Below are 26,630 nucleotides of genomic sequence, written 5' to 3' on the forward strand. Positions count from 1 at the left end.
GTGTGTGTGGAGGGGGGAGGGTCTGAACGATACTGTTTTTGGGTGCTGAAAGCAAATGACCTTTCGCCTTCCAAAGCAAATGCTAGCAATGGCTTAGGAGCATGACCCAGAGACTTCCATTGCCCCCCACTCTCGCTCTCCCCACCCCTGCTCAGCAAAGGATGAGCAAAGTCTAGTCTAGCGTGATGGAAAGGGAAGGGGGACCAGGCCAGACACAAGAGGTGAAGAAAGCCTTACACTCCAGCATGTGGCGCGAGCACAAACATCAACCCAGAGGCAGACGGGAGATGGAGGGAGGTCCGACGCACTGGGGTACAGTACCTGGCTGAGTGCAGCCGTGGAGGTCGCAGGCTCCAGCTAATGCAGCAAGGTGAGAGGAGAGAAAAGAGAGAGGTAAGCAGTGAGGTCGAGGAACCAGCAGCAAAGGGGGGTGTCAAACACACACATACCCTTGAGAGAGCAGCAACAGCAAGGGGGGAAAGAGAGACAGAAAAACCCTCAGCATCATCTTCTGTAGCCTCCAAAGCACAGTGTGTATTTTTCTCAGCAGCTGTTCCCTAGTGGCTGTAGGAACTGACCAAACCCATTTCCCCTGACCCGAGGCCCACCCAACTGTCCAGAAATGCAGCAGCATAGAATGTGTGGCACCAAAGCACTATGTCAAAACTGGGCACTCCAGCAGAATTGTCTTGCCAACCCCTCGTCGGTTTACTGGTCTGATCAGTAAATATGCCCTCAAGGCAGGTAACCAGGATTGGGCTCTGTAAAGCCAATATAATTCTAAAGCCTAACTGAAAAAGTTGTTGCTTTCCTTGGAAAAACTAGTGACCCCATCCCAGACGCAGCCAGGTTCTAGCCTGTTCTCCAGGGCAAGAGTGGCCGGAATTTTTGAAACCAACGTTGGCAACCTATGCTGAGAGAGAAAGCCACCGGCTGTGACCAAGAGTGTCATGATTCCCTTAGCCCCCACTTCACTTCAATGGCCAAACATACACAGAGGAGAGGCTTCAGTCTACAGCTTTTAATCCATTACTTCACAGGGTCATACAGATGCAAATTCTCAGAGAAACTCTCCATCTACAAGGAATGTCTTCAGGGGTTCCAAATGGAATTTACAACATTTGAAGGGGGAGGAGGTCTCGCTAGCCTAACTTAATGGGGGGAGGTCCCTCCCTTCTCGTGAGGCCTCTAAGCACAGCTTCTCACGCAAGGCCAACCAGGCAGACTGTCTAAGTTCCGCCCCTGCCTTCTCTCTCTTTGCTCTGTGTCTTCACCTGGCATCTATTAGGTCAACCTCCTGTTCGCTGCCTCTGACGGGGCGGGGGGGACCCTCAAGTTCAGCCATCTGTACATTTGTAGCCTGAGAAGCAGTCCTACTCATATCTGGACTAGCCTGGGAAAACACCTCCCCCATGTCTGATGGTTCTCCAGAATCTGAACTGCTATCACACTCCCTGCGCTCAGAAACACCCCAACAAAGGGCACCAGCTGCGGCACAAGCCGCTTAGCAGCACCCCAGCCCGATCTCTCAGTTAGGGCTCCTCTAAGCCAACGGATCATTTCTCCGTGCTTCCAGATAGCTTGTGAAAATAACACACATGGCTCTGGACTGATCCTTCAGACCTGTACTGTGGAGGGTTGAATGGAGGCCTTTGGATGTTGTCGTAGCTTCTGAAGGAAGCCTGTAGCAGCAAGGTCCTGAGCATAGAGCAGGTGGATTACGGCTACTTCTAACTCTCAAATAGCAAACAGGATAATTTAGAGCATACAGCAGCTTTCCCCAACCTGGTGCCCTTCAGATGGGGCAGACTACAACTCCAAGCATCCCCCAGCCAGCTACTGGCTGGGGATGCTGGGAGTTGTGGTCACCACATATGATGCTGGGAGTTGTAGTCCACCACATCTGGAGGGCACCAGGTTGGGGAAAGCTGCCATACTGAGTCTACAAAGCAATCAATCAATTGGGATAAGTAAACTGGCAAAAAAGAGCAATATCCAAAAAAGCCTGATAATGTAACCTTATCTCTACAGGCTAAACTGAGTCCACAGACATGCTCAAGTGACAAATTTGGGAGAGGAACATTCCCTCCACCCCATCCCCTGAGGCCTAAAATGGAAAAACTGGAAGTTTTTTTCAGAATGAGGAGTGAAATGCTTTTTAACATTTTCAAGTAATATTGTGACACCCAATCTGAATGTCTGCAAATGTCTTAAATCCAAGATATAAAAGGAGGTAATGTTAAGTGAAGGTAAGTGTCAAACTGCATTTTGCTGGGATTACTAAAGCAAGCAACTGGCTTAGGACTTGATGCAGGGTAAGTACTTTCAAGTGTTCCAGAATACAGGGCACTTTGAGGGATTTAACCTCATCTGGGAGTCTGCCAAGGCCAGATTCTTCTTGCAATCTGGGCACCCTCCAGATGTTTTGGACTACTTCTCCCAGCATCCCCCAGCTCAACACACCTGGCGGGCTCCAGGCTGGGGAAGGCTGGCCATGTACGTTGCTCCTACAACATGGCAGCAAGCCCACCAACTCCTCTGCTCACTTCCCCCAGATTCCTCAAGGAAAAATAAACTGAAGTGTATTTCAGAGACATGTATGCCATCAGGGAACAAGCCTCACATGGGGAAGGTTTCAGAACCTTGGGATTCCGTTCATGCAAACCACCCCAAAGTGCACAAAGTTCATATTGGGTGTACAAAACTGGAAACTATGGATGTTTCAGAGAACAGGAATTTGGACCAGACACCCTATATCCTAGCAAGGAGCTCATTTGGCAGCCTTTGGCCCCATCTGCAATGGGGAAATGACAACACCATCCTTGGTGAGTTGGTTTAAGAATTACCAAGATAATGTACATGAAACATTTAAAATGAACAATATAAATACAAGAGTATTATTAGAATCATCTCTGTATGAATCAACTTCTGCTGAGGCAGGTGCATGCCAAAGTTTGAGTTTTGCAGAATGCAGAAGAGAACGCCTTGTTCCTTATGACACACTAGATCAGCCTTCCCCAACCTGATGCCCTCCAGATGTGTTGGACCACAACTCTCCTCATGCCCAGCCATTGGCCATGCTGGCTGGGGGCGATGGGAACTGTGGTCCAACACATCTGGAGGACAGTAGATCAAGGGAGCCTGCTCTTGATGCCCCTTTTATGTGGGACGTGCACAGAGTTTTAGGGAAAGAAAGCTACACTCTGGGCAACTAGAAAGACATGCGTTTCTAACCAACTTTGCTCTGCAGATAGCTGAATAGCAGCTACATCAGGCAGAACAGAAAGGAAGTGAATGCCCTCACCATAACCAGCACAGTGCTTCACTTACGTTGTTGCTCATTCAAAGAAAAAACAGCCTCATGAGAGGCTGCAAAATGCCTGTTCCTCCCCTTCCAGAGGCAGAAACAGACCCCTGCAGCCTTCTACATCCAGCTGAGCCCCTGGACAACTGCATGTTAGTCTCACAAACATGCCCTCTGGGTACCTCTCATCACGTCACAGACTTGCGCCAAAGTCTCAGTGCCAACACAACACCAACACAAGCACGGACTGTGCACACAAAAGCAGGCACTTCCAGCACCTTTGCATTCAAGACACACCTGATGGATGGGTCTCTCTCCAGGGGTCAAGGAAGGCAGTGGCTTCTCTGCAGGCTTTAATGGGTGGCGCGTCTCCTTTGAAGGAGCCAGGATGACAGAGACAAGCAGAGCAGGTCATAGTGGGATTAAGAAACCCAATAATGCATGCCTACACACACACACACAGCCCCAGGACACCTACTGCTCATGGGAATGGAATGGAACACAGGATAGGGTGAAGAGGGACATCACGTTTTGGAGCCGTGAGCCTATTCTAGATGCACCTTCACTGCATTCAGTCCAAATGGACCAATCCCTCACCAAGGTCAAACTCAGGGGAAAAAACAGTTCTGTACATTTGAAACAAAAACTGGCTAGTCTTATGTAATTTCACCAAGGAGTGCCCACCACCTCCTCAAGTGGTTTTGCACTATATAAGAAAAAAATTCCTTTAAAAGAAACTTAATGAAATGATGACTGAACGGGCACACTCCACACCCAAAGACGGGCAACACACCTGAGATGTAGGGTTGGGGCAGGAAAATGGACAAGACAGCATTCAGTTTGCTGGCATGCATGTCTGTCATTTCAGTTCGCTCTCAGCACATTATGTCTGTGTTCACCCCTAAGTTAATCGAGCATTTCACACCACACACTGTTAGTGCTTTCTGGCATTCCAGCAAAACCGAAATGAGCCCTCAAGATGTTGATATAGAGGCTTCTTCACCCTCTTGGAGTTGCAAGGCAATGTGGCAAAATTATATGGGGTTCAATCACACTGCAAGATTGGAGGAGGTGAGAGAATGCAACACTACAGTCTCCACAGCCAAAACACAAGAGTTAGGGATGGCTCTCAGTCCAAGGAGGTTCTCCATTCCTGTCTTTTCAGGGGTGCTGTGTAAAGAGTGAACACACCACATCTTACAACACTGGAAAGATTTCCCAACCTAAATTTTGCAACCTGGATGAGCTGTGAACATTGACATTCATTTGGTCTAATTTAACCAGGTTTGACTGCCCAAAGGGAAGGGTAAAAAAAATATTACACCCACCTTAGATCACTCTGCAAATCTTGCTCAACTGTCCTTATAAGAAGGTAAGAAGAGCCATGCAGGATCAGACCAAGGGTCCATCTAGTCCAGCTCAGTGGGAAACCCACAAGCAGGACATGAGCGCAATAGCACCCTCATGGTCACGTTCCCCAGCAAGTGATATGTTGCATGCTGTCTCTTATACTGGAGGTAGCGTATAGCCATCAGGACTAGAAGCCACTGATAGCCTTCTCCTCCAGGAATGTGTCTAACCCCCTTTTAAAGCCCCCCACCCCAAACTGGTGGCTATCACTACATTTTGTGGAAGCAAAATCCATAGTTTCACTATGCACTGTGTGAAGAAGTCCTTCCTTTTACCTGTCCTGAATCTCCCACCAAATCAGCTTCATGGAATGACCCTGTTGGGTTCTACTATTATGAAAGAGGGTTAATAAAGGCCTCCCTATTGTTTAGCTTCTAGGTCTTCGCCTGGAATTGCCTACTCTTGTTCAAGATCATCTTCACAGCCAGAAGGGATAGCAACACTTTTTTTTCTTTTTTCTTTTTTAGGAAGGCTAGGATTCTCATAAGTATTTCGTGTGATCACAGAAGCAAATGGGCCACTAAGTAGACCAGTTGGTACAGACCTTCACTCCTGGAATTCCTCTGACAGGGGAACAAAATAACTGTCTGGTACTAGCTTGGAAGGGGGGAAGAAACACTCACAAAGAGCCGTGCCTTGAGGTGGTAAGATTAGCAGCACACTCCATGCATTGAGAACCAGCCTTCAGCCACCATTAACCAAAGCTCAGGGGCCATTCTGCTCATCCCTCCCCAGATGAGGAACAAAAAACACTGGCATCCTGGCATCCTCATGCACCCACAAGGCTGTGCATTCATGCATCAGTACCTTGTCTGCAGCGTTCGCTTTGGGCACTGCTGGCTTCACCAGAGCCTCAGACTGTCCCTTTGGCTTCTGAGTGCCTGTGGCATCCGCAGATTTCCCTTCTGCAACAGGTGGGGTCTTAGTCTTCTCGGGGGGTTTCGCCTCCTCTCTCTTCTCAAGCAGCCTGGAGCGAGGCCGGTGCTCTTTCGTTTTAGCTCTTGACATCAAACTTCTCAGCCCCATCGAGAGGTCGTCCTTGGGGGCCGCCTCCTTGGGCTCAGACTTCAAGGAAAATGGTGGCCGAGGGGGTGGAGACAGCATTCTTGGGGTGGGGGAGAGCACCTTTGGGGGAGGTTTCGCCTCCTTTTTGCTGGGCTCTGGGGACTTGACATCTCTAGGTAGCTCCTTGGAGCTGCCTGAGTCCTCCCCCGGTAGCACCTTGCGGACCACCTTACGCACTACCCTCACCACTCTTTTATGGGAGAGGCCCTGGGTGTCGTCACCAGGTGGATCAGGCTGAGCTAATGAGCCCTCTCCTCGGGGACGCTCCAGGCTGTTCATGGCTTCACTGGGAGAGCAGGAATGCTCAGTGTCTCCGTTGAGCAGTGGTTCTGGGCTCTTCACTCTTCCAGGACGCTTGGGGGGCTCTGGACTTTGGAGATACTGGGCTTCTTCCTTTCCTGCACTTGGGGCGTCTGACTGCAGTCACAGATATATTGAAGACATTACAAGAGGGCAGACTCCCCCATCCCACAAAAAAAAAAAAAAACCCAGTAAGGCGTGCCCCAAGGACTTGGCCAGCCACAGGCTTATATCTCTGTACTGTAGGACCAGGCCAGTTCTTCCATCCCTTCCACACACCCCTAGGACCTGCATTCACACAACAAAGCAGTAGCTGCCTGTCCCAGTGCATAATTTGGAGGGATCTGTGCTCTTGCCAACAGCAGAAATAACCCGAATTCAAGAGAATTAGTTTGGTTACAGACATGCGAGAAAGCCAAGACAAGTTTGTGCTATTTTTGGAGGGGTGTGTGTGTCTAGTCACAAATGGACAGATGCAAACCAGCCACTGGTTAGCATGGAGACAGAGGGCTCTGTAAGTGGGTAAGTCTTCCCTTCCGCTGTACCACCACCATGTTACTATTCTCTTAACAATTGCAACGCCAGAAAGAGGCAACAAAACCTCTGCAGCAAAGGGCCATTAGCTCAGTTCTACTGGGGAAACTGAACTGATTAGACTTGTCCCCATTCCTGCCACAGAGGGTGGGGCAGGACCAGAAAAGTACTCAAACCAGCACTTGGACCTAGCAGAGTTCCAACATATGGACCAAGCTCAGCTTGATGGGCAACCGTAAGGACAGTCAGCATGACCACGATCCCAGCTCGGTCAGGGCAATTTCTGCCTACCACCCTCATTGGAGCCCCTATGAGGGTGAGAGAAAAAGAGGCGAGAGAAGCCCTGCCACAACCCAGTTCCCAGTCCCACCTTTCCACATCTTCCATGCAAGTCTAGATCTCAAAGCCCATCTGCTCCAGGCTTGGAGGTTGAGGAAAAGAAACAAGTTTGCCCCAACAGCAACAAAAACCGAGCTCCCATGTCCCTTTGGCTTTGCCATTCACATAGCCTCCCTACCCCACTTTCCAAGGCTGGCCAAAACCTTTCCTTCATGTACATCCATTCCATGGGCCCAAAGGCAGGCCTGAGTCCCCCACCCACCACTTCCAAAATTTGGAAGGCAGGAGGGTGTGCAAAAAACACAGGGCAGGAAGCGAAGTTTCACTTTGAGGGCATGCACAGATATGAGAGACCAACTGATTCTGATTAACTCCCCCAGCAGAGTCCCCCTCACGGTTCTTTTTGGAAAGGGTCCATCCGTGAAAAAAACACTTCACAGCCTGGCCTCATCTTTAGCAGCCTGCAGCACAGCATACACCAGAGCTCTGCGGTTATGCTGGGCAAAGACAAATACAGGGAGCCAGCTGTCTGGAATGAACTCACCTGAGGGGAGGGGTGCAGGGGTCACCTTACCCTTCGCGTCCCAGCCTAAAGGGAGGATTGGAGCCAAAAGTGTGGCTCAAAGACACCAGTTGCGGTAGTCCTCTTCTGGACACCCTTCCCAAGAGAGATTTCTGACAAACCAAGCTACAGGAAAAGCAGCCACTGCAACAGGTCTGGACAGCAGAGAGCTTGCCAGGATAGCGGAGGCTTCCTGGATGAGCTCTTGCCTCTGAGGGGGCCAAGGCAGCATTCAGCAGCCTCGAGGTAGGAAAGCAGAGCTGCAGCAGGCTTGGCTAAGCCAGTTCACGGGGAAGCCTGCCAGGGTACAGCATGGAGAGAAGGAACCCCTCTGCGCAGAATCAAGGAATATGCAGAGTGCTGGTTATAGCTTGACAAGTCAGGCCCAGGGACCAGAAGGCCATGCCTCCTTCTCATGGCCCCACCCCCATTCCCTAGCCACGGAGCATTTGGTGGTTTCCTGACTTTTGTGCATTTCCCCCCCATTCTAAAAGGTTAAAATGCCTCTCCTAAGACGTAGTTACTGGCAGTAAGAGCTTTAAGCTGCAAGATACTGGGGGGGTGTTGACTGGCCCCACCCACCGCTGGAATGTGGCCCGAGGGCTTCTTTGAAATGGAATTCAGCCCTCAGGCTGAAAAGGGGTTCTGCACTCCTGACATAGGTGATCTCCAGAAAGCATTTCAGAACCAACTCTATTAGAACTAGAGTCACAAAAGTTCTAGGGCTCCAAAACAAGAGTGGGTTTCAGTTGCGCCCATAGTCCATCCACTCACATTTCTCCCAGCTGATAAACTGCAGCCGTTCAAGGCCACCCATCAATGGCATGTACCTGGCAGCATCTTGGATGGAGCCATGACGCCACACAGCTCATGGACAGAGCAGTTCAAGATCAGCTCAGAATTAACATCTTAATGAGATCCAGTGAGTCGCAGTGCATAGAGTTGGAACCTAGGACTCGGGAGACCTGGGTTCAAATCTCCACTTAGCCAGGAAGCTCACTGGATGACTCTGGGCCAGTCAGTCCCTCTCAGTCTAACGTACTTCACAGGATTATTGTGAAGATAAATTGAGTGACTGGGGAGACAAAAGGCAGATAGGTGTTACAGCTGGCCTGTGTGTTTTTAGAAATGGAGATAAGCCATTACTTCACTATGCCAAAATGCACTGCTAGGTGTAACATGCTACATGAGACTGCGTCTGTCTATATTGCAAACCTCATGGCCATAACACCTGGCCAAATTTTTAGACTTTGCTGTCTCTTCCCCCCATTATCTGCTTTTTGTACCACTGAGCCTGATGAAGAGTTCTGCAGAACTCAAAACCTTGCACACTTTTGTGGGATTTGGGTTGGTCCTAATAAATGTATGGGCCAATTGTGGGGCTAACTATAGACACTCTTCCTGAGTTCCAGGGGAGGAAAAGCAAGATATAAAATGTAACAAATGAAGCCTCATTAAGGTCTTCAAAAGGAAAAACAAGAAGTGTCTAAAAGGGGATCCTCTATGCAGAAGTAACAACAAAGAAACAAAAGACAAAACTGTTCTGAAAAGCAGGCACCAGATCAGCACATCTATGGAGGGGAGGGGATTAACTAGTTGCACAAATCAGAGAACAACCTACTCCCCAGGTTCCATTCAAGCCCTGAAAGAAGAGATTGCAGTCAGGCTGAATCTGCAATGATGTGAGTCAGGACAAGAAAGAGATGGAGAAAAAAGAAAACATCATGGCCAGCAAGCAACTATGGGACCAGAAAGAACCATGTGAGGGGGGGCAGGGTGTGAGGGCCAGACAGAAGTTACAAGCCCCTCCCTTGCCAGCCTCAGTGGCTGCAGGGGCTCTCGCCCCTCTTTGTTCTTGCCAGATCCATTCTCACAGAACTAGGGCAGAGCTGTTCAGGAGGCATCTTCCCATGGCGATCACTTTCAAAGCTGCTCCACGCAGCCAGTCAAGCAGAAGCCAAGTTCAAATGCAAAGGGAGCTCCTCTCTGAAAACCAGCAGGCCCCACCCACCCAAGCATACAGGGGGGTGCAGTCCAACATATCTGGGGGGCACCAGCCTGGGGAAGGCTCCTACTTTCTGTCCCATGGGCTCAGAGGGTGGCCCCACGGCAAGAACTACTAAGCAGCCAAGCTGCTCAGGGCAAAGTTGAGGGCTCCATAGCTCAGGGCCCCCCAAATGACCACCCAGAGAATGGCAGGTGTTGGGGGCAGTGACAAAGAGGCCCGGCATCAACAGCTAGGCCAGCATATATATTATCCTTTTCTATGAAATATAAAATAAAACCGGTGCTTATTGCCAAGTAACTGAGTTTGGCATCAGGGCAATCAGTCACGATGGTGCTATGATGTAAGTGGAGTTTAAAATGCAAAACTGCATGTGTGCAGAGTATTTCTTTCTTTTCTAATCAGGACTGGCAAACAATTTCTTGTTGTTTTCCTTGTTTTGCTCAATAGTATCAGGAATGCAGAAGCAGTCATAGAGCGCAGAATGGCAGTGTGGGGCTGGAGAAGAGAAATGTCAGTTGCGTGTTTCATACGCATGGCTATACGCATGGCTGCCTGAACCCCCCTCGCCCAAGTCCGTTAAGCCCAGGGCCTAAATTTACCTGGCTGCACCTCTGCTACTAAGATCAACAGATTTAACCTCATCAGACCCAGGACTCACCTTTCACCCCAACAGGCCACACAGGATGCAATTTTTTTTACTATAGACGTCGGTGTTTTCCCTTCTCCTTTTCTCTGCCTCCTACTGTCTGTCGCCCAAGCCTGGTCTCTCTTATTCTCTTTTTTTAAAACTCTACAGTGGGGCGGGGGGAGTAAGTAAAAGGCAGCTCAACTTCAGCTCCCAACATAACAGCTGAAGATAATCCACTGGCCTTCTTTCAACCCCACAGTTCTACGACACTGACTCCCTAAAAGAGGGTGGACAGCCTTGCCCTCAAAACAATTCACGTGGACTGCACAAAACCAAAAAGGGCCCAGCTCTCAGGTCCCGCATCACATGCAAATTTGTCCCGACCTAGATGTTAGCCCAAGCAAATGCCGTGCTCAAACCCAGAGACAACTTACAGCCCCGTCCTCTTTCTCGGGTTTTTTCGCTAAGGGTTTGTCTTCATCCTTAACCTGAGGAAGTCAAATAGAGAAGAGGCAATATTTCATTCACGCACGGTTGGGCAGTTTAAAAATAGCAACACACACACTTTTGCACTAGCACATTCCAACCCCATTGCCCCCATCAAGACCATGGCAGTTTTTACAAGCACTGACGAAGTCAAGATGCTCCCAAAAAGGCCTGGGTTGGTGATGCTCTCGGAACAGGGGCCCATGCTGCAGTAAGCTGATATACAAGTTCATCCCTGCAGGACAGGGGAGAAACAAAGCATTCCAAAAGACTTTTTAAAAAGTGCCTTAACAGGAAAACAACCAGGAATCACCTTGTTCAAGGGAAACCTAGCCTTACAAGAACTGCACACTATTTGGCCAACTGTGTCTCCGTTTAATTCCTTGCACCTACAAGAGGCTCTTAAGCAACCCTGTAAGCCACAGAGACTGGGAACTGTGGGCCAACACATCTGGAGGGCAACAGCTTGGAAAAGGCTGCTATATTGGGATATGCTCCCATCAAGCAGGAGAACAGGTTGGTACATTTCCGTGCAGTTTTACAGCACAACACCATATTGCTTGAAACCTGGATCGTGAACAGACACAGCAAAGACATCGCAATAATCAACACCCAGAAGGACACTGGTGCCACTGTGTGTGGGGAGGCATTGGCTCCATTGGCTCTCAAACCACTCAAGCCAGGTGTTAGTGCAAGGGGAGGGGAAGTCAGGCTCATGCAGGCAAAGTTACTACAAGCCCAGGTTTCTGAGCTCTCTGCCCCTTGTGAGACTTGAACTTTTGACTGCTTCTAAAATCTGCATCCCAATCCCCCAGAAAACACAACTGCTGCCTCTCCTAAAGGGGCTGGAGGCCTCCTCCCCAACTTGGTGTGTTCCAGATATGCTGAACTGCAAGTCCCATCATTCCCATAACGCTGGCTGGGAATGATGGGAGTTCCAAGCCAAAACATCAGGAGGGCACTAGGCTGTGTTAAACTAAGAGCTCCCTACTGAGATCAAACCCAGGTTGCAGTAACAGCGCTCAGGACCACCAGAGGACCATCTAGTCGTTCTGGAAAATGGTGGGGTTAGTAAGCAAGTTATTTCGCAGGCAAGTTATTCCAAACAGGTTCTATGCAAAGAGCTAGGAGGGAGTGGCTGCCAGTTTGCTCAGTCTACCGCTGGCTGGGGAAAGGACAGGTAGATTTCTCCCCCATGACCACTGCTATTCACTCAAGCCAGAAGGGACCCAACAGAAACACCCCTAGTCTCCAGCACAGCCAGCAGCACACCAGAGCCAACTCCCTCCTCTGCCACAACCACGCGACACCCAGCCCCCTTTCACATGCCGTTGTGTCTCATACACAAAGTTTCAAGGTGCCCAGTTTAGGAGAAGGAAAAGGGCTAAGAACCACAACAGCAAAGAGACTTCCCTTTTGCTCCCAGAATGCAAATCGTGATGAAAAGGCCATGGCTGCAGCCGTGCAGAGGTGGAAGCCTGCAACTCTGACTGGGAGGAAAAAGGGGAGAGAAAGAAAAGTAAGATGGTAGCAGAGACTAAGAGCCTGCAGGGACAGGCCTCTTGGTTTCAGGCTTGCAGTCGCACACAAGGAGAACCAAGGAACCACAGCCAAGTGAACGTAGGGGTGAAGGATTCACACATTGTCAGTCAACAAATTCCAGCTTGGCAGAGAATTGTTCTCTGAACCTCAGGGCACTGAAATGGAAACAATACTCACCCTCTAACTTTGCAGGGAGTTCCCCCCACCCCCAGCCCATTAAACATGCCTCTACAGCACTTGCTTTACAGGCAATGCAAGGCTGACACTGTTGACAACCTTGGGATAGTGACTTCAGCAGGCCCCTTCAAGCACACCCTCTTGCCACATGGAAACACCCAATCTAGTTATGACAACATTAACTTGGCTCTTTGTACTTCCCAGCTGCATCAGCCTTTAATTAAGGCTCTTTTTTCATCTGCCATTCACATAACACCCAGCATCCTCCCTGGCTACTTTTTTAGACATAGTTTCTTAGTGACTTTGAGTTAACTGGACGACGCTAGAGTTCATTGAAATGCATTGTGAAGTCAATCCTTTTGGAGGCTGCCATCTTTAGCTAACTCCAGGTTTAAGAGCAGCTTGAGACTGGCAGGCAGATGCTGATAAGCACAACTGGACTCCCAAAATGCAGATGCTGCAGCCTTTGTAGAGGACACAGCTATCGAAGTGAAAGGGTGAACTCATTGACTGCTATTAACATATTCTTTGGTAGTCTCATCATCATTTTGTGAACTGAAGTACAGATTAAAAATGGAGGTAACCTGCAGCACCTTATGTTCCTCCTGCCCCGCCCATTATCACAGCCAGCGTGGCACAAACTCCTAGTGCTTATAAACTTCGCCACAAGTGAAACAACCACCTCAGCCTTTGCACCAGGTGTGCATCTCGAAAACTGCTCAGGGATGCAACTCCAGCTACCTCACATTTCCTTTTCAATGGAAGGAGAAAAGTGTTTCAAGCCAGATCCAGAGCCACCCTGAAAACGCACAAGAGCGAGCTCATCTATCACTGTAGTTGCCTCAGAGGCTTTGCAGACGGTACTGAGACTCCAAAGTCTCCATTTATGCGAAGGGTGTACAATGAATAGTACAAACACGACACCATCATTCACCCTCTGGTTATAAAATGTCACCGTCACCCAATGAACCTGTCAGCAAGATTTGTGAGAGATGAAAGGGAACCGCTTCTCCAGAGACCACATACCTGGTGGACTCTGCTGCAAGATGCCACGACAGCCCCGAGCGGGTTACATACTTGTATAAAGATATAGACTTTGGCCTCACTGACTGGCTCATCTCATTTATGGCTTACTGCGGATGCTGGGAGTTGTAGTCCAACACATCTGGAGGCCACCAGGTTGGGGAAAGTTGGTCTAATCACTTTTACAGGCATATTTACAAGACTGATTTAATCTATTACAAATACTTGTCTCCTGCCTGTCTGCCTCAATCAGAGACACTCAAAGCAGCTCAAAACCCATTTTAAAAGTTAAACAACTAACCCCAGTTCAGCTCAGCCCAGCAGTACAGAAACCAGGCAAGTCAGTCTGTTCCCAACGCAAGCTCCTCATCCTCAGATCCATCAGGAAAGGATCAAACGTGGCTTCTCTCCATCCCTGGGGTGCCAGGGGATATACCGAAATCCCCGTGCTAAAGCTCATTTCATGGACTTCCCTCCCCACATCTCTTGGGCTGCTGACATGAGCTAATGGGCTTTGGCATGGTGGATGCAGGAACATCCCTAGTAACAAAGGCCTCCGTGGGCCCTGCAACCACCACCAGATCAGCAGATACAAAGACCCAGATAACTCTGCAAGGAAACCAGTTCCTCCCCAGAGGAGAGCAGGTGCTGCAGAAAGTAACCTGAGGCAACTGGGCTCTTGGCAGACCATCCCTGGCCCAATTACTTATTTATTTTATTTAATATTATTTTTAGGCCGCCTTTAAGGGTAGAACCCTCGCAAAGGTGACCATGAAGCCCAGAGACTAAGGAGGGGGCTTATTTTCACACAGCGCATGCCTTCCTTCGCACCTTGCTCCAGACAGGCAGAGGCCGTTACTCAGCAGTTATTCTAAGGTGTTGACTCCGTGTCAGGTGCCTGATGCTGGCTGGTTGGCCGGCTAACCCTGCTACGGCTTAAACAGCTTAAACAGGGAGATGAGTGGCCCACGACTCAGCTGCTGCTTTTGTCACTCTTAACTGCCGCTGTCATTCGACCCAAAGCACCACCTATCCCAGTGTCTGCCAACATGCAGGAGCAGCCTTCCATCAGGACTCTGATGTAACCTGCAGGGTCTGCCTATCCTGTGATTCACAACCTCCCATGGCTACCAACCTGCTAATCATGGAGCAGGGCAAGGGACAAGGCAGGGCACTGAATCCCTACCCACTCCACCCCACATCCCGAATCCTGAAAAGTCCAGACTTCACCAGGCTCTCCCTGCCCACCCATTTTCACATTTCTCTCAACAGCCCATAAGGACTAGGAACTTGCCTTTTATTTAAAAAAGAAAATGTATGTTGCGATTTTCAGGCCACATAAACATCTAGTCCTCAATATGGTATGACCATGGAAGACCAGAATGCACACAGTTCAGTCTGCTTCCTCTACTGGGAACAGTTCTCTAGCTCAGACCTAGGAACTCACTGATTGCTCCCCGTGAAGGGGACTGAAGACTCTACGGCAGCAGCACTTACACCCAGCCACAGCTGCCTCATCCAATCCACACTTTATCTCCCACCCAAGGGGAGATGAACTCTAGACCCTTAAGCAGCACATCCAACCCTCTAGGGATACACCCAAGCCATTAACGCCAGGCCTTTGCAAGAGACTAGCTCCCAGGGGCAAGAGGGATAACAAAACGGATCATCAGTTTAGAGGCTTAACTAGACATTATAAGCAAGTTGAGGTTAGAATTTCCCAGGCTGGTTAGCTTCCCTGCCTCCACCAGTAAATCACACTCCCCACACGGCATACAGAGCAATGGAGCCACAAGGGGAACGGGGGCTCCCTCACACCTCCAGATTTGCCACACTGGATACCTGCCAGGGTTTTGTTGACCTTAAAGTGGGCAGGAAACCAAGTAATTTGTCACTACAAAACCAATGGCAGTTAAACCTCAGCAAAGCTGTTTCCAACTCCCTGCTACTATAAATAGAGCAGGGTAACAATGGTAGCCCACAGACTCCTCTCTGCTTTGTACATTTAGAAGAGCCAAAGCGCGCGCGCACACGCACACCCCAAACCAGCCCTTCCTCCTCCTCTCTGCCACACTGTCACCCCCTCCAACCACGATGAGACAAGGCACATTGTTGTGGCAGAAGAGACACTACCTTACCGAGAGCTGGGGGAAGCCAAAGGCCCAGAGAGAAAGTCAGAGGAGGCAGCAGCAGAGCGTGTGCCCCGGCGGGGCTTCGTTGAAAAAGAGCAAGCGAAACACGATAGGTAAGCCAAGTGTCACTTCCCTGTGCGCGGCCAGAGGCAGAGGGACAGCTGAGCAGATATGGTCTGCCTAAAAATAGCAGAGAATGCGAGGCAGGCCTGGGGAGGGGGTGCTTGCTTGCTGCTGTCCAGCTGCCCCTCGGCCTCAACTTTAAACAAGCAGAGCTTTTGCCACTGCTCATGGGGAAAGTCACATTTGGCAGGGAGGTGGGGGCAGTTGAAAGGAAGAAGAGCCCAGAAGACTCATGAGAGGAGAGGAAGTGATGTGGGTGTTTGGCAGCTAAGCCGTTAGTGCTCCTGCACAGCAGGAAACCAACACCCTCAGTGTCTCTCCATCTTTCCAATACCTCACCCACAATACTGATCTTGGAGCTCTGTATACATGGCCAAACAGCACAGCTAGCCAGGGAACAGGGCCTGAGGTTATTTCTTCGTGTGCGCATAAGCGTCCACAAGAACAACCAACCTCCACCAGAAACACAAGAGACAGACCAGACATATGCCCAATGAGGGTTACATTACTCTTGGCTTTTCACACAAGCGTCCACAAGAACAACCAACCTCCACCAGAAACACAAGAGACAGACCAGACATATGCCCAATGAGGGTTACATTACTCTTGGCTTTTCACACAGTTTATTCCCAAATTAAAACTTCAACAGTCTGTCTATACTGCTCAGTTATTTCAATAAAATAGTGTTTTCTACATTTTATATGCATGTCTTTACGTTTCCTTCACAGTTGTTGCTGTTTGGTTTGCGCAATGTGGGGCTCTTGGTTGGTGAGCATTTGCACTTCACCAGCGGGAAAAAAGTTGGCACTTTGCTTGCACCCTGCTGCAGAGTGAAGGAGATAGCAACATTCAGAGGAAATTATTACGCCACTTGCCTCTGGCCGATCACAACTTCGGAGCCCTGCCTGAGCAGTCATCAAGAAAAAGAGTTGCAGATGCTTTAATCATACAACATATTCAGCCGTCAAGCAGGAGGCTGGACTAGGTGATCCCCTGGCTCCCTTCCAACTCAAACTTTTATAGAACCATGGATGCTGCTACAAAGCCACATGGCAAACTTGCAACTATTGCCATAGCAACCCACACACAGCACCAGGAATAGCAACATGATCAAGGGCTTCTTCCCACTTGAAGGGATGCATTTCAAAAGAGATGGCATGTGCCAAGAAGATGGGCTCGCCATGGCTAAACATACGGCACTCCTGGAAGCACCAGTAAGCTATACTGTCAGATGAGCCACTTATCCTGGAGAGAGGACACGCATGGGGCGGAGACCCGTGGCTTGCTACGTCTTCCCATTTAGAAAGGTCCTGCTAAACATACATGCAGTTTGACAGCTCCATCGGGCTTAGTGAGGCGCCCGACAAGGTTCCCTTGGCATGACGTGGCAGGTGAGATTTTGCAGACAGGAAACCATGGCCAACGCAGTGGCAACTTGCTCAAAGCCGCTCACAGCAAAGAGAGAGCAGCTGCTATTCAGACTGTTCTCTTTTTTTAGATGATGTTTCAAAGGGACAAGACAAATTCGTGGAGGATAGTCATCGACAGCCGAGACAGCTAAATGGAACTACCACGTACAGTGGCAGTATGCCTTTGTGTGTAGACAACAGGGTGAGCTGTTGTGCTCCATTTCTGAGCTTCCTAAGGGGGCGCCTGGTGGAACGCTGAACTAGATGGACCTTGGCCAAATCCAGGGAGGCAAATCTTACGTTCTTAGCTCAACTTCTACTCTGTTTGCTAGCTCTCTCTTCTCTGAGACAATAACCCAGCCTTCCCCAGCCTGGTGTCCTCCAGATGCACTGGACTGCAACTCCCATCATTCCCAGGGAAAGATTGGATTTGCAGTCCAACACATCTGGAGACTTCTATAGTCAGACAAACAGCTCCAAAGTGCTGTTGCCCCACCCACACGTCTCTATAAGAGGCCTGTATAAAGTCACATTTCTCTTGGCAGGGACAACCTCCACTCCATAAGACCTGCATACTGACTGCTGACAAGGACGTGCTATAAATAGTCATACTGAATCAAGGAAAGATGCCAAGGGGGGGCGGGAGGTGGAGAGAGAGAGAGAGAGAGAGCGCATAATTCAGGGGCTCAGTCTGCCTAGGTAGACTACCGTCTTCCCCTAGCTAAGTTGAGTCTCACCTCTCCCCTCCTAGCATCGCTTCTATGTCCGAAGAGGTGCTCCCACCTGCAACACAAACACTTTGAATGTAGATCCACCCTAATGTGCCTACAAACAGACTGGGAAGGAGCTTTTGTAAAGCAGACAGCAAGTGCTTACAGAACCATCACTCCACCCGATCCACACAAGCAAGCCAAGTCAAACAATGAGAGGAAGGCATATTTTCAGCCAGCCACATCTTGACTGGGTAGACCCCTGGCCAACTGACCAAGGGGAAGGCAAACTCTGCTATTCAAGTACCACCAAAGATGCATTAATAAAGATGCAAGCCCTGCTTTTAAAACTCATGCTCCTCCTTCTCAATAAAGCTTGTCTGCATAAGAGCCCCAGTAGCCACAGAATGCAGCTAGTTCCATACATCCCTGTCTGGAATATATGCCATTTTTTCTTTCAGAGTGTAACAATCCAGCTCATCCAACCCGTCCCTTATCCTGAAAAACCCTGAAGAGGACAACTACAGATTAGACCAGATAGGACTATGGATGTGTGAATCAGCAAAACTCAAGCTCTTCGAGGTTGTCAGAATTCCACTTTGACACTCATCCTGACTTGTCTGTATCAGATTGCAAGCTTTGTTTGTTTTCTTTTCACATGAAAATTAATGCATATTTTTGTACACGTTTTCTCAAATATATGCATCAATTGTGTGCATTTTTTTAAAAGTCCACATTTTGCTCCCATAGATTTATGCGTCTTTATGCACATTTTTCCAAAGTACGATTTCTTCCATGCACATTTTCCACATTTTAAATAAAATGGATGGAAGGATGGATGGATGCATGGATGAAAAGAATAGAATAGAATACAACAGAATACTTTTTCTAAAGGAAAGATTAACGTATATGGGAGATACCCAGCTGAGGTGGGAGTTAAATCTGCTTGCCACCCCAGGGAGCACCATCAGCCATTATGAATCTAGCCTACCCCTATTTCCACAGCTCCACCCTGGGTAATCTTTCCTGGACACACTGAAGTGCACTGTGCCCTAGAGTAATAAAGGAACTGACAGAAGAACTCTCAGAGCCACTATCTATTATCTTTGAGAAATCATGGGGGATGGGTGAAGTGCGAGATGACTGGAGGGCTAATGTTGTCCCTATCTTCAAAAAGGGTAAAAAGGAGGAACCTGGGAACTACAGACCAGTCAGTCTGACATCAATCACTGGGAAAATTCTGGAGCAGATGATAAAGCAATCCATCCGGAAGCACCTTGAAAACAATGCCGTGATTACTCAAAGCCAACATGGATTTGTCAAGAACAAATCCTGCAAGATGAACCTGATCTCGTTTTTTGATCAAGTAACCTCCCTTGTGGACTGTGGGAATGATGTGGACATAATATACTTCAACTTCAGCAAAGCTTTCGACAAAGTGCCCCATGATATCCTGATGAGCAAACTAGCTCAAAGTGGGCTAGATGAAACAACAATCAAGTGGATCCACAGTTGGCTACAGAATCGGACTCAAAGAGTGCTCATCAATGGGACCTTCTCAAACTGGGGGGAGGTAACGAGCGGGGTACCGCAGGGCTCAGTCCTGGGCCCAGTGCTCTTCAACATTTGTATTAGTGGCATGGAGGAGGAGGTGCAGGGAATGCTGATCAAATTTGCAGATGACACAAAATTGGGCGGGATAGCTAATACTTCAAAAGACAGAAACAAAATTCAAAGTGATCTGGATAGACTGGAGTGCTGGGCAGAAAACAACAGAATGACATTTAATAGGGATAAATGCCAAGTTCTGCACCTAGGAAAAAGAAACCAAATGCACAGTTACAAGATGGGGGATACGTGGCTCAACAACACTACAAGCAAGAAGGCTCTTGGAATTGTTGTCGATTACAAGTTGAATATGAGCCAACAATGTGATGTGGCTGCAAAAAAGGCAAATGCTCTTTGGGGCTGCATTAATAGAAGCATAGCTTCCAAATCCCGGGAAGTACTAGTTCCCCTCTACTCAGCACTGGTTAGGCCTCATCTGGAGTACTGTGTCCAGTTCTGGCAACTGCACTTTAAGAAGGATGAAGACAAGCTGGAGAGGGTTCAGAGGAGGGCAACAAAGATGATCAGGGCACTGGAAACAAAGCCCTATGAAGAGAGACTGAAAGAACTGGGCATGTTTAGCCTTGAGAAGAGAAGATTGAGGGGAGATATGATAGCGCTCTTCAAGTCCTTGAAAGGTTGTCACAGAGAGGAAGGCCAGGATCTCTTCTCAATCATCCTAGAATGCAGGACACAGAATAATGGGCTCAAGTGACAGGAAGCCAGATTCCGGCTGAACATCAGGAGAAATGTCCTGACTGTTAGAGCAATACGACAATGGAACCAATGACCTAGGGAGTTGGTGGGCTCTCCCACACTGGAGGCATTCAAGACGAGGCTGGACAGCCATCTGTCAGGGATGCTCTGACTTGGATTCCTGCATTGAGTAGGGAGTTGGACTCGATGGTCTTGTAGGCCCCTTCCAACTGTGCTATTCTATGATTCTAAGCGTGACAGTATGGTGGAGAACTGGAATAACAGATCCTCTCTTTCTCATCAAGACTTCCCCAACCTGCTACTCTCTAGATGTGTTGGACTACAATTCCTATAACAATTGTAGTTATTATGGGGATTGTAGTCCTACATGCCTGGAGGGCACCAGGTTGGAGAAGCCTGTTCAAACCAGAAAATAAAACCTGCTATATGCTAGTGCCACCTTCTGGACAGAAGTGTGAGCAGAGAAATTTTTTAAAAGATGACTAAGCCAAGCAGAACACAAAAAAACTATGAGTTAGGGTTCAGAAACACAGCATGCATGCTATCAATGCAGCTCTATATAGAATCACAGGAGGGGGACAGACCCCACAATTCTCAAGACCAATTCCCTCCTGCACAATGGAATGAGACCTGCTTAGATCCGCCTATGCAATCCAGACCACAGCGAATCACAGAGAGGACAAAAGCACCACAGAGAACAGCAGCTTTGGCTGACCAAAGCAGATGAGCCCAGCCACGCGCTTGCCAGAAAAAAAGCAACATCTGCACCGTTGTTTTCACAGGTTGGTCTCTGGAAGTCAGGGAACGGGGGCTTGGCCATCAGCTCAGAAGAACACTTCACTAAGTCAGCGGGGTGTAAGGGACAGCGTGCTGGACTTCGATTAGGAGGCCAGGGTTCAAACCCCAGCTCAGTCTTGAAGCTTACTTGGGAGACTTGAACAAGTCTCTCTCTTGTTCTCTCTCTCTCTCAGCCCAGTCTTTCCCAACCGGGTGCCCTCCAGATGTGTTGTACAGCAACTCCCAGTTGCAGTCCAATACATCTGGAGCACGCCAGGTTGGGGAAGCCCATCTTAGCCTAACCGCTCTCAAAAGGCATTGTCATAAGGACAAAACAGGATAGCCTGTGCGCCTAAGGAGAAAAGTGGAGTACAACTATGATTAACTAAATTGGCTTGGGCCCCCCATCCCCCCCCCCGCCTGCACTTCCCCTTTAACTTCCACAGGAGGACCATAACAGGAACCCAAAGAGAGAATAAAGAGATGAAGAACTGGAAGCACTGAGGTTATAACACTGCACAGGCACAGCAGGGGGGCTCAATCCCACTAAAAGCTGGCCATTCCAGTCCCTGTTGCCCCAAGGTATCTGGCTCTGACATAAGTAACCCTCGCCTCTTTCTTAACTTCCTGCTCTCATCTGGTTCTTTGTGACCTCCTTTTCCTCCAGTTGCTACAAGTCTGGACTTTGCCCTCCTGAGCACAATCGGTTCCAAAGCCCAGGCTGTTCCCTGGAAAGCAGAAAAATGCAAGAGACAAAGGATTGGATCTAAGAATATGCCTGGCTCCAGAGCGTCTCCCAAAGGCCAGGGACTCATCATCATCATCATCCAACTTTCCTGTTTGTCTCACATTCCAGCCTAAAGATGTTGCTCTACAAAGGAAATTGTGCACAGCAGGATCTGAGCAGTGGACAACCTCCCGTTTCCTGTCCCTGCTGTGAATTCACTCCACAAACAGGCCCTCTGAGGAGCCTCTGGGGAAAGACTGGAGTCAGAGAGAGAAAGAGAGAGACACAGACACACACACACACACACACACTCTCTCTCTCTCTCTCTCCTCTTTCTTAGCCAGACACAGCACTGCCAAGAACCGAAATCACGCACATGGAGATTCAGCGGGGATGATGTAGGCCAGGAACCCAGAGAAGCAGCTGCTATGACCAGAAGGCACCCAAAGCAAAAGCGTATGGGGAGAGGAAGGGCGGCCTGGTGTCACAGCTGCCCCCTCTTGACCCTGATATGTTTGTGGCAAGACTGGGCATGTATCTTCTCCCTGGGCCGCAGCCACAAGCACCAACCCTCCTGTGCTTGAATGCCACTGGACAGAGGACAGGGGTGGGGAACCCAGATGGCCACACCCCCTTCCCCCCAACCACTGACCATTTGGTGGTTTCCCAACTTTTGCACACATTCTAAAAGGTTCAAATGCGTCTCCTATGGCTGAGTTACTGGGAGTAAGAGCTTTAAGCTATAGTATGCCAGTATTTGGGGGCCTGCCCTTTTGATTTTGGTCACAGCCCTTTCCCTTCAGCCCTGCCTACCACTGGAATGCAGCCCCCAAGCACCTCTCCAAAACTGAATTCAGCCCTTGGGCTGAAAGAGGTTCCCCACCCCCGATGTAGGAGGACATATTTAGATATATTTATTACCCACTTTTATGCTCAGGGCATCCCTAGAAACTGCACATGGTAAGCGGTGTTTGGAAGGGATGCAACGATCCTAGGGGACCAGCTCCTCACGTGACACTTCTGTTTGTTGCAAACAGAAACAGCTGCAAGGCATTCTTTCCTGCCTTACCGATCCTTTTGAGGCGAGCAAGTGCAGCTGTAAACATAAGCTGGAAATGTGATGGACTACATTTCCCGGCATGACCTGAGCCTCCCAGGCTGCACTGCATGCTGGAATCTGCACCTCTGATCGCCGTGTTTACAACAGAAACAGCCTTCCGGTGACTGTTGGAGCCACCACGGATGAGGAGTTCCATTAAAAACAGCTCGGTTGGTTTTAATTGGAGGGAGAGGCAAGGTGAGCTGAGGCAGCAGGATCAATTTCTCCCCCTACACACAGCCACACAGATAATGGAGAGATACGCAGTTCTCGCACCAGGGAGTGCATCGGGCAGATGGCGCTGGCCTGCCGCAGACTTGCTACAAAAAGCCCCAGACAAATAATTCCCCGGGAGGTGATTTGTAAGGACAGCATCTGCCAGGGAAACATTACAGCCCTTCTCCAACATGGGAAGAGGACACACTTGTGGGGCATTTGCCTACTCACACGTCAACTCTGGCAGAAAAGGACTTCACTTCTGTACTGTACACATGGCCATAAACCACTTCATTTTGCCATGAGCACAAGAAGTAGTACCATGCCAGGGGCTGCTCCTGGAACCAGCGCTGTGCCTAACTACCCCTGCCCTGGACGACAGGAGGTACGTTCCAAGTATGCAAGAGCCCTGCTGCTGGATCAGGCTCACCTAGCCGAATGTCCTGTTTCTGACAGGGGACAGCCAGATGCCTCTAGGAGGGCGTGAAGGGAGAAACCTTTCCCTGTTGCAGTGGCCCTCCAGCGGTACGCTGCCTCTGTATACAGAAGTTCTATGTAGCTGCCATGGGCAACAGCTGGCAACATGCCTCTCCATTGTGGATTTATCTAATCCTTCTTAAAGCTATCCAAGGCACATGGGAAAAACCACTGACTTGTCCAAATGCTGTTGTGCCTTTATAATGATGTGTTGTTTTACAATTTGCTTTAAACCCTTTTGGGATTTTTATAATGGGAAGTGGTATATAAATATTCAAAAACAAATATGAAAAAATAAACCTTGTGGCAACAAATCCCACATATTAATTCTATGTCATATGAAGAACTGTTTTCTTCTGTCCATCCTGAATCTACTGTCCCATCAATTTCACCAGGGAAACCAATTTCTAGCAGTGTGTGTGCATGTATGTGTGTGTGTGTGTGTTGTGTATAAGAGAGAGGGAGAGAGAGACTCACCATGAGAGTGCAACCCTCCACCATATCCCCTTTCAGTCATCTTTTGTTTCTACTTCTAAAAGCCTCCAAATGCTTCAGTCTTTTCTCAACGGATGGTACACCAACCCCTTGGTTTTTCCAATTGCCCTTTTCTGCTCTTTCCCAGCTTCACTCCCCAAACAGCCTGTACACCAGAGCCAGTGTAGTGTAGTGGTGAGAGTGACGGACTGGGAGCCGGGAGATCTGGGTTCTAGTCCCCACTCGGCCATGGAAGCTCACTGGGTGACTTTGGGCCAGTCACAGACTCTCAGCCCAACCTACCTCACAGGGTTGTTGTTGTGAGGATACAATGGTGAGGAGGAGGAGAATGTAAGCCGCCTTGAGTTCCTTGCGAGAGGGAGAAAGGCGGGGTATAAATGCAATAAATAAATAAATAAATAAAGCCTCCATCAAGTGTCCCACTTAATCTCTCCCAAAAGATCTGACAGAAGTTACTACAGAAGGGCTGTCAATCAAGTGAGAAGCCCACAGCACTAAGGTCCTGGCAGATGACCAGCAGTAGCTCCTGTAAACACCATGCAACATTTGCTCCCTTCTCAACTCCCACAAACAAGGAGAGGGGAGAGGTTGAAACCCAGCCAAGGATGTCAAGGGGCAGATGTGGGCAAGGAAGCAGAACCCAGCTGTGGAAAGGGCAAGCACAGCCTTTCGAGAGGACACCAACATACACTTCAGCTAGGAAAAAAGGCGAGGTGATAGAGGTGTGCAAAACTATGCATGGTGTGGAGAAAGTGGAGAGGGAAACATTTTTCTCCCTCTCTCATAATACTAGAACCCAACGGGATCATCCCATGAGGCTGACTGGTGGGAGATTCAGGACACATAAAAAGGAAGGACTTCTTCACACAGCACAGAGTTCAGCTATGGAATTGGTTAACACAAGATGTAGTGATGGCCACAACTTTGGATGACTTTAAAAGCAGATTGGACAAATTCACAGAGGAGAAGGCTATCAGTGGCTACTAGTCCTGATGGCTACATGCTACCTCCAGTTGCTGGGGTACATCAGCAGGAGGATGCTGTTGCACTTGGGTCCTGCTTGTGGGTTTCCTTTCTGTGGGCAGCTGGTTGACCACTGTGTGAACATAATGCTGGACTAGATGGACCCGTGGTCTGCTCCAGCAGGGCTCTTCTTATGTTCCAATAACGCTGCCTAATAACCAAGTACGCCCACTGTTCTGGCTATCCCAGGGCTATCTTTTCTGACTAGCAGTCCTTCTCCAAGCTCCTAGTTCAGAGAAGGGGTCTGCTTTGCCAACTCTGTTACCCAAGGTCTCCTGGGACCTTCTCCATGCTAAGTATGCGCTCTACCACTGAGCGATGGGCCTCCCATAGTCAGCGGATAATAGCAGCAGGCCAGGCCAGCAAGAATCCAGAGCCAAAGGAGGATGTTTTAATCCTAGACTCTGGATAGATCCCAAGAGACAGACTCTCCCAATCCCAGTGGCATCATTACTTCGACCCACACATCTACCTCTCGCTAGCCCTGCAGATTTAGGGTTTTACTTAAACAAGAGTCCACAACAAAAGCATGCCTTTGGGTGGGTGGGTGCAGACTGGTCTGGTTGAGGGAGGCTGAAGAAAGCAGCATCTGGCAAGCAATCACAGCCCCCTCGGCTGCCCTGCTGAGCCTCAGGAATCCGGTTCTCTCTATGCAGGCCCCCTGCAAACATCTGGCTCATTGGCAGCTGGAGGGTTTTATGCTCTGCCAGCGGATTCCACTCATTCCTCCTCCCAGAGTCTGCAGAGGGAGATTTTCAGTCTGAGCCTGGAGGCTGTTTCCTGCCCTTGCAAACCCCTGGCCACAAAACTCACCCTCCCAAGTGCCAGCGATGGCCCAGGTCAGGTCCCAAATCCTGGCACACAGGCAAGCTGAATACCCGCAGGGTCTACATGTGTGTGTGTGTGGGGGGCTTGCTAAGACTTCATGGTCCACAACCATATTTTACATTTACAGGGCAGGAGTGCACAGTCAGGAGCACTTAAGGCAGAAACCAAACCTGAGTATGCGTAACATATTCTTTCCCTGTTTACTCTACCTGTCTCCACTCTCCACCTCCCATTCTTTTGTTGTTTCATCTGTGTAGAATTTTAGATTGTAAGTTTTTGGGGGCAAGGACCTGTAGTCTGTAAAGCACTATGCACAACCTATGGCACAACAACAACCAACTTATGTGGGTTAAACTATGGAATTCACTACTACAAAATGTAGTGATGGCCACCAACTTGGATGGCTTTAACAGATTAGACAAATCAATGTTGGAGAAGGCTATTAACAGCTAATAGTCCGGATGGCTATATACTACCCCCAGAATCAGAGGCATGTGCACCAGTTGCTGGGGAACATGGGTGGGAGGCTTCTGTTGCACTCATGTCTTGCTTGTAGGCTTCCCATTTGGGCATCTGGTAGGTCACTGTGGGAACAGAATGCTGGAATAGGTAGGTCTTTCATCTGATCCAGCATGGCTCTTCTACATTCTTAAATAAATATTCTTGCTCAAAATATTTGCTGGGTGAGACTAAGGCTGGGTGAGACTTTAATCCAGAATTCTGTCTCCCATAATGATGGATTTGGGAAGCCACGCAGGCACCACTTCAGACACTAGATGATCTACTGGAATCTAACCAGTGGTGTATGATTTACCTTTTACTCACCCCTGGCCTAGAAGCAACTTGCATGAGCCATGTACTAAAAGCCACAGGTGGGCCTTTTCTGCTGTAGCACCCCAACTGTGGAATGA

General features: G+C 49.0%; 1 protein-coding gene across 10 annotated transcripts in view; it reads right to left on the reverse strand.

The window, feature by feature from the left end:
• Positions 1–26,630, reverse strand: part of MYO18A (myosin XVIIIA) — a 141,899-nt gene that overhangs the window by 87,644 nt on the left and 27,625 nt on the right. For 3 of the 10 annotated variants that reach the window (XM_084823128.1, XM_084823122.1, XM_084823124.1), the window contains one exon: positions 322–357. The exons of 3 other annotated variants lie outside the window; for them this stretch is intronic. In XM_084823128.1, coding sequence (XP_084679254.1) covers positions 322–357 — 36 coding nt within the window. Of the gene's footprint in view, positions 1–237; positions 358–3,601; positions 3,677–5,521; positions 6,197–10,584; positions 10,639–26,630 lie in introns of all 10 variants that reach the window. 4 more of the 10 variants (XM_084823127.1, XM_084823126.1, XM_084823131.1 and 1 more) reach the window with 3 other exon arrangements.

Source organism: Heloderma suspectum, chromosome 16 (assembly GCF_057233095.1).
Source record: "Heloderma suspectum isolate Gila_16-S chromosome 16, 16-S_ref, whole genome shotgun sequence".
Taxonomy (NCBI): domain Eukaryota; kingdom Metazoa; phylum Chordata; class Lepidosauria; order Squamata; family Helodermatidae; genus Heloderma; species Heloderma suspectum.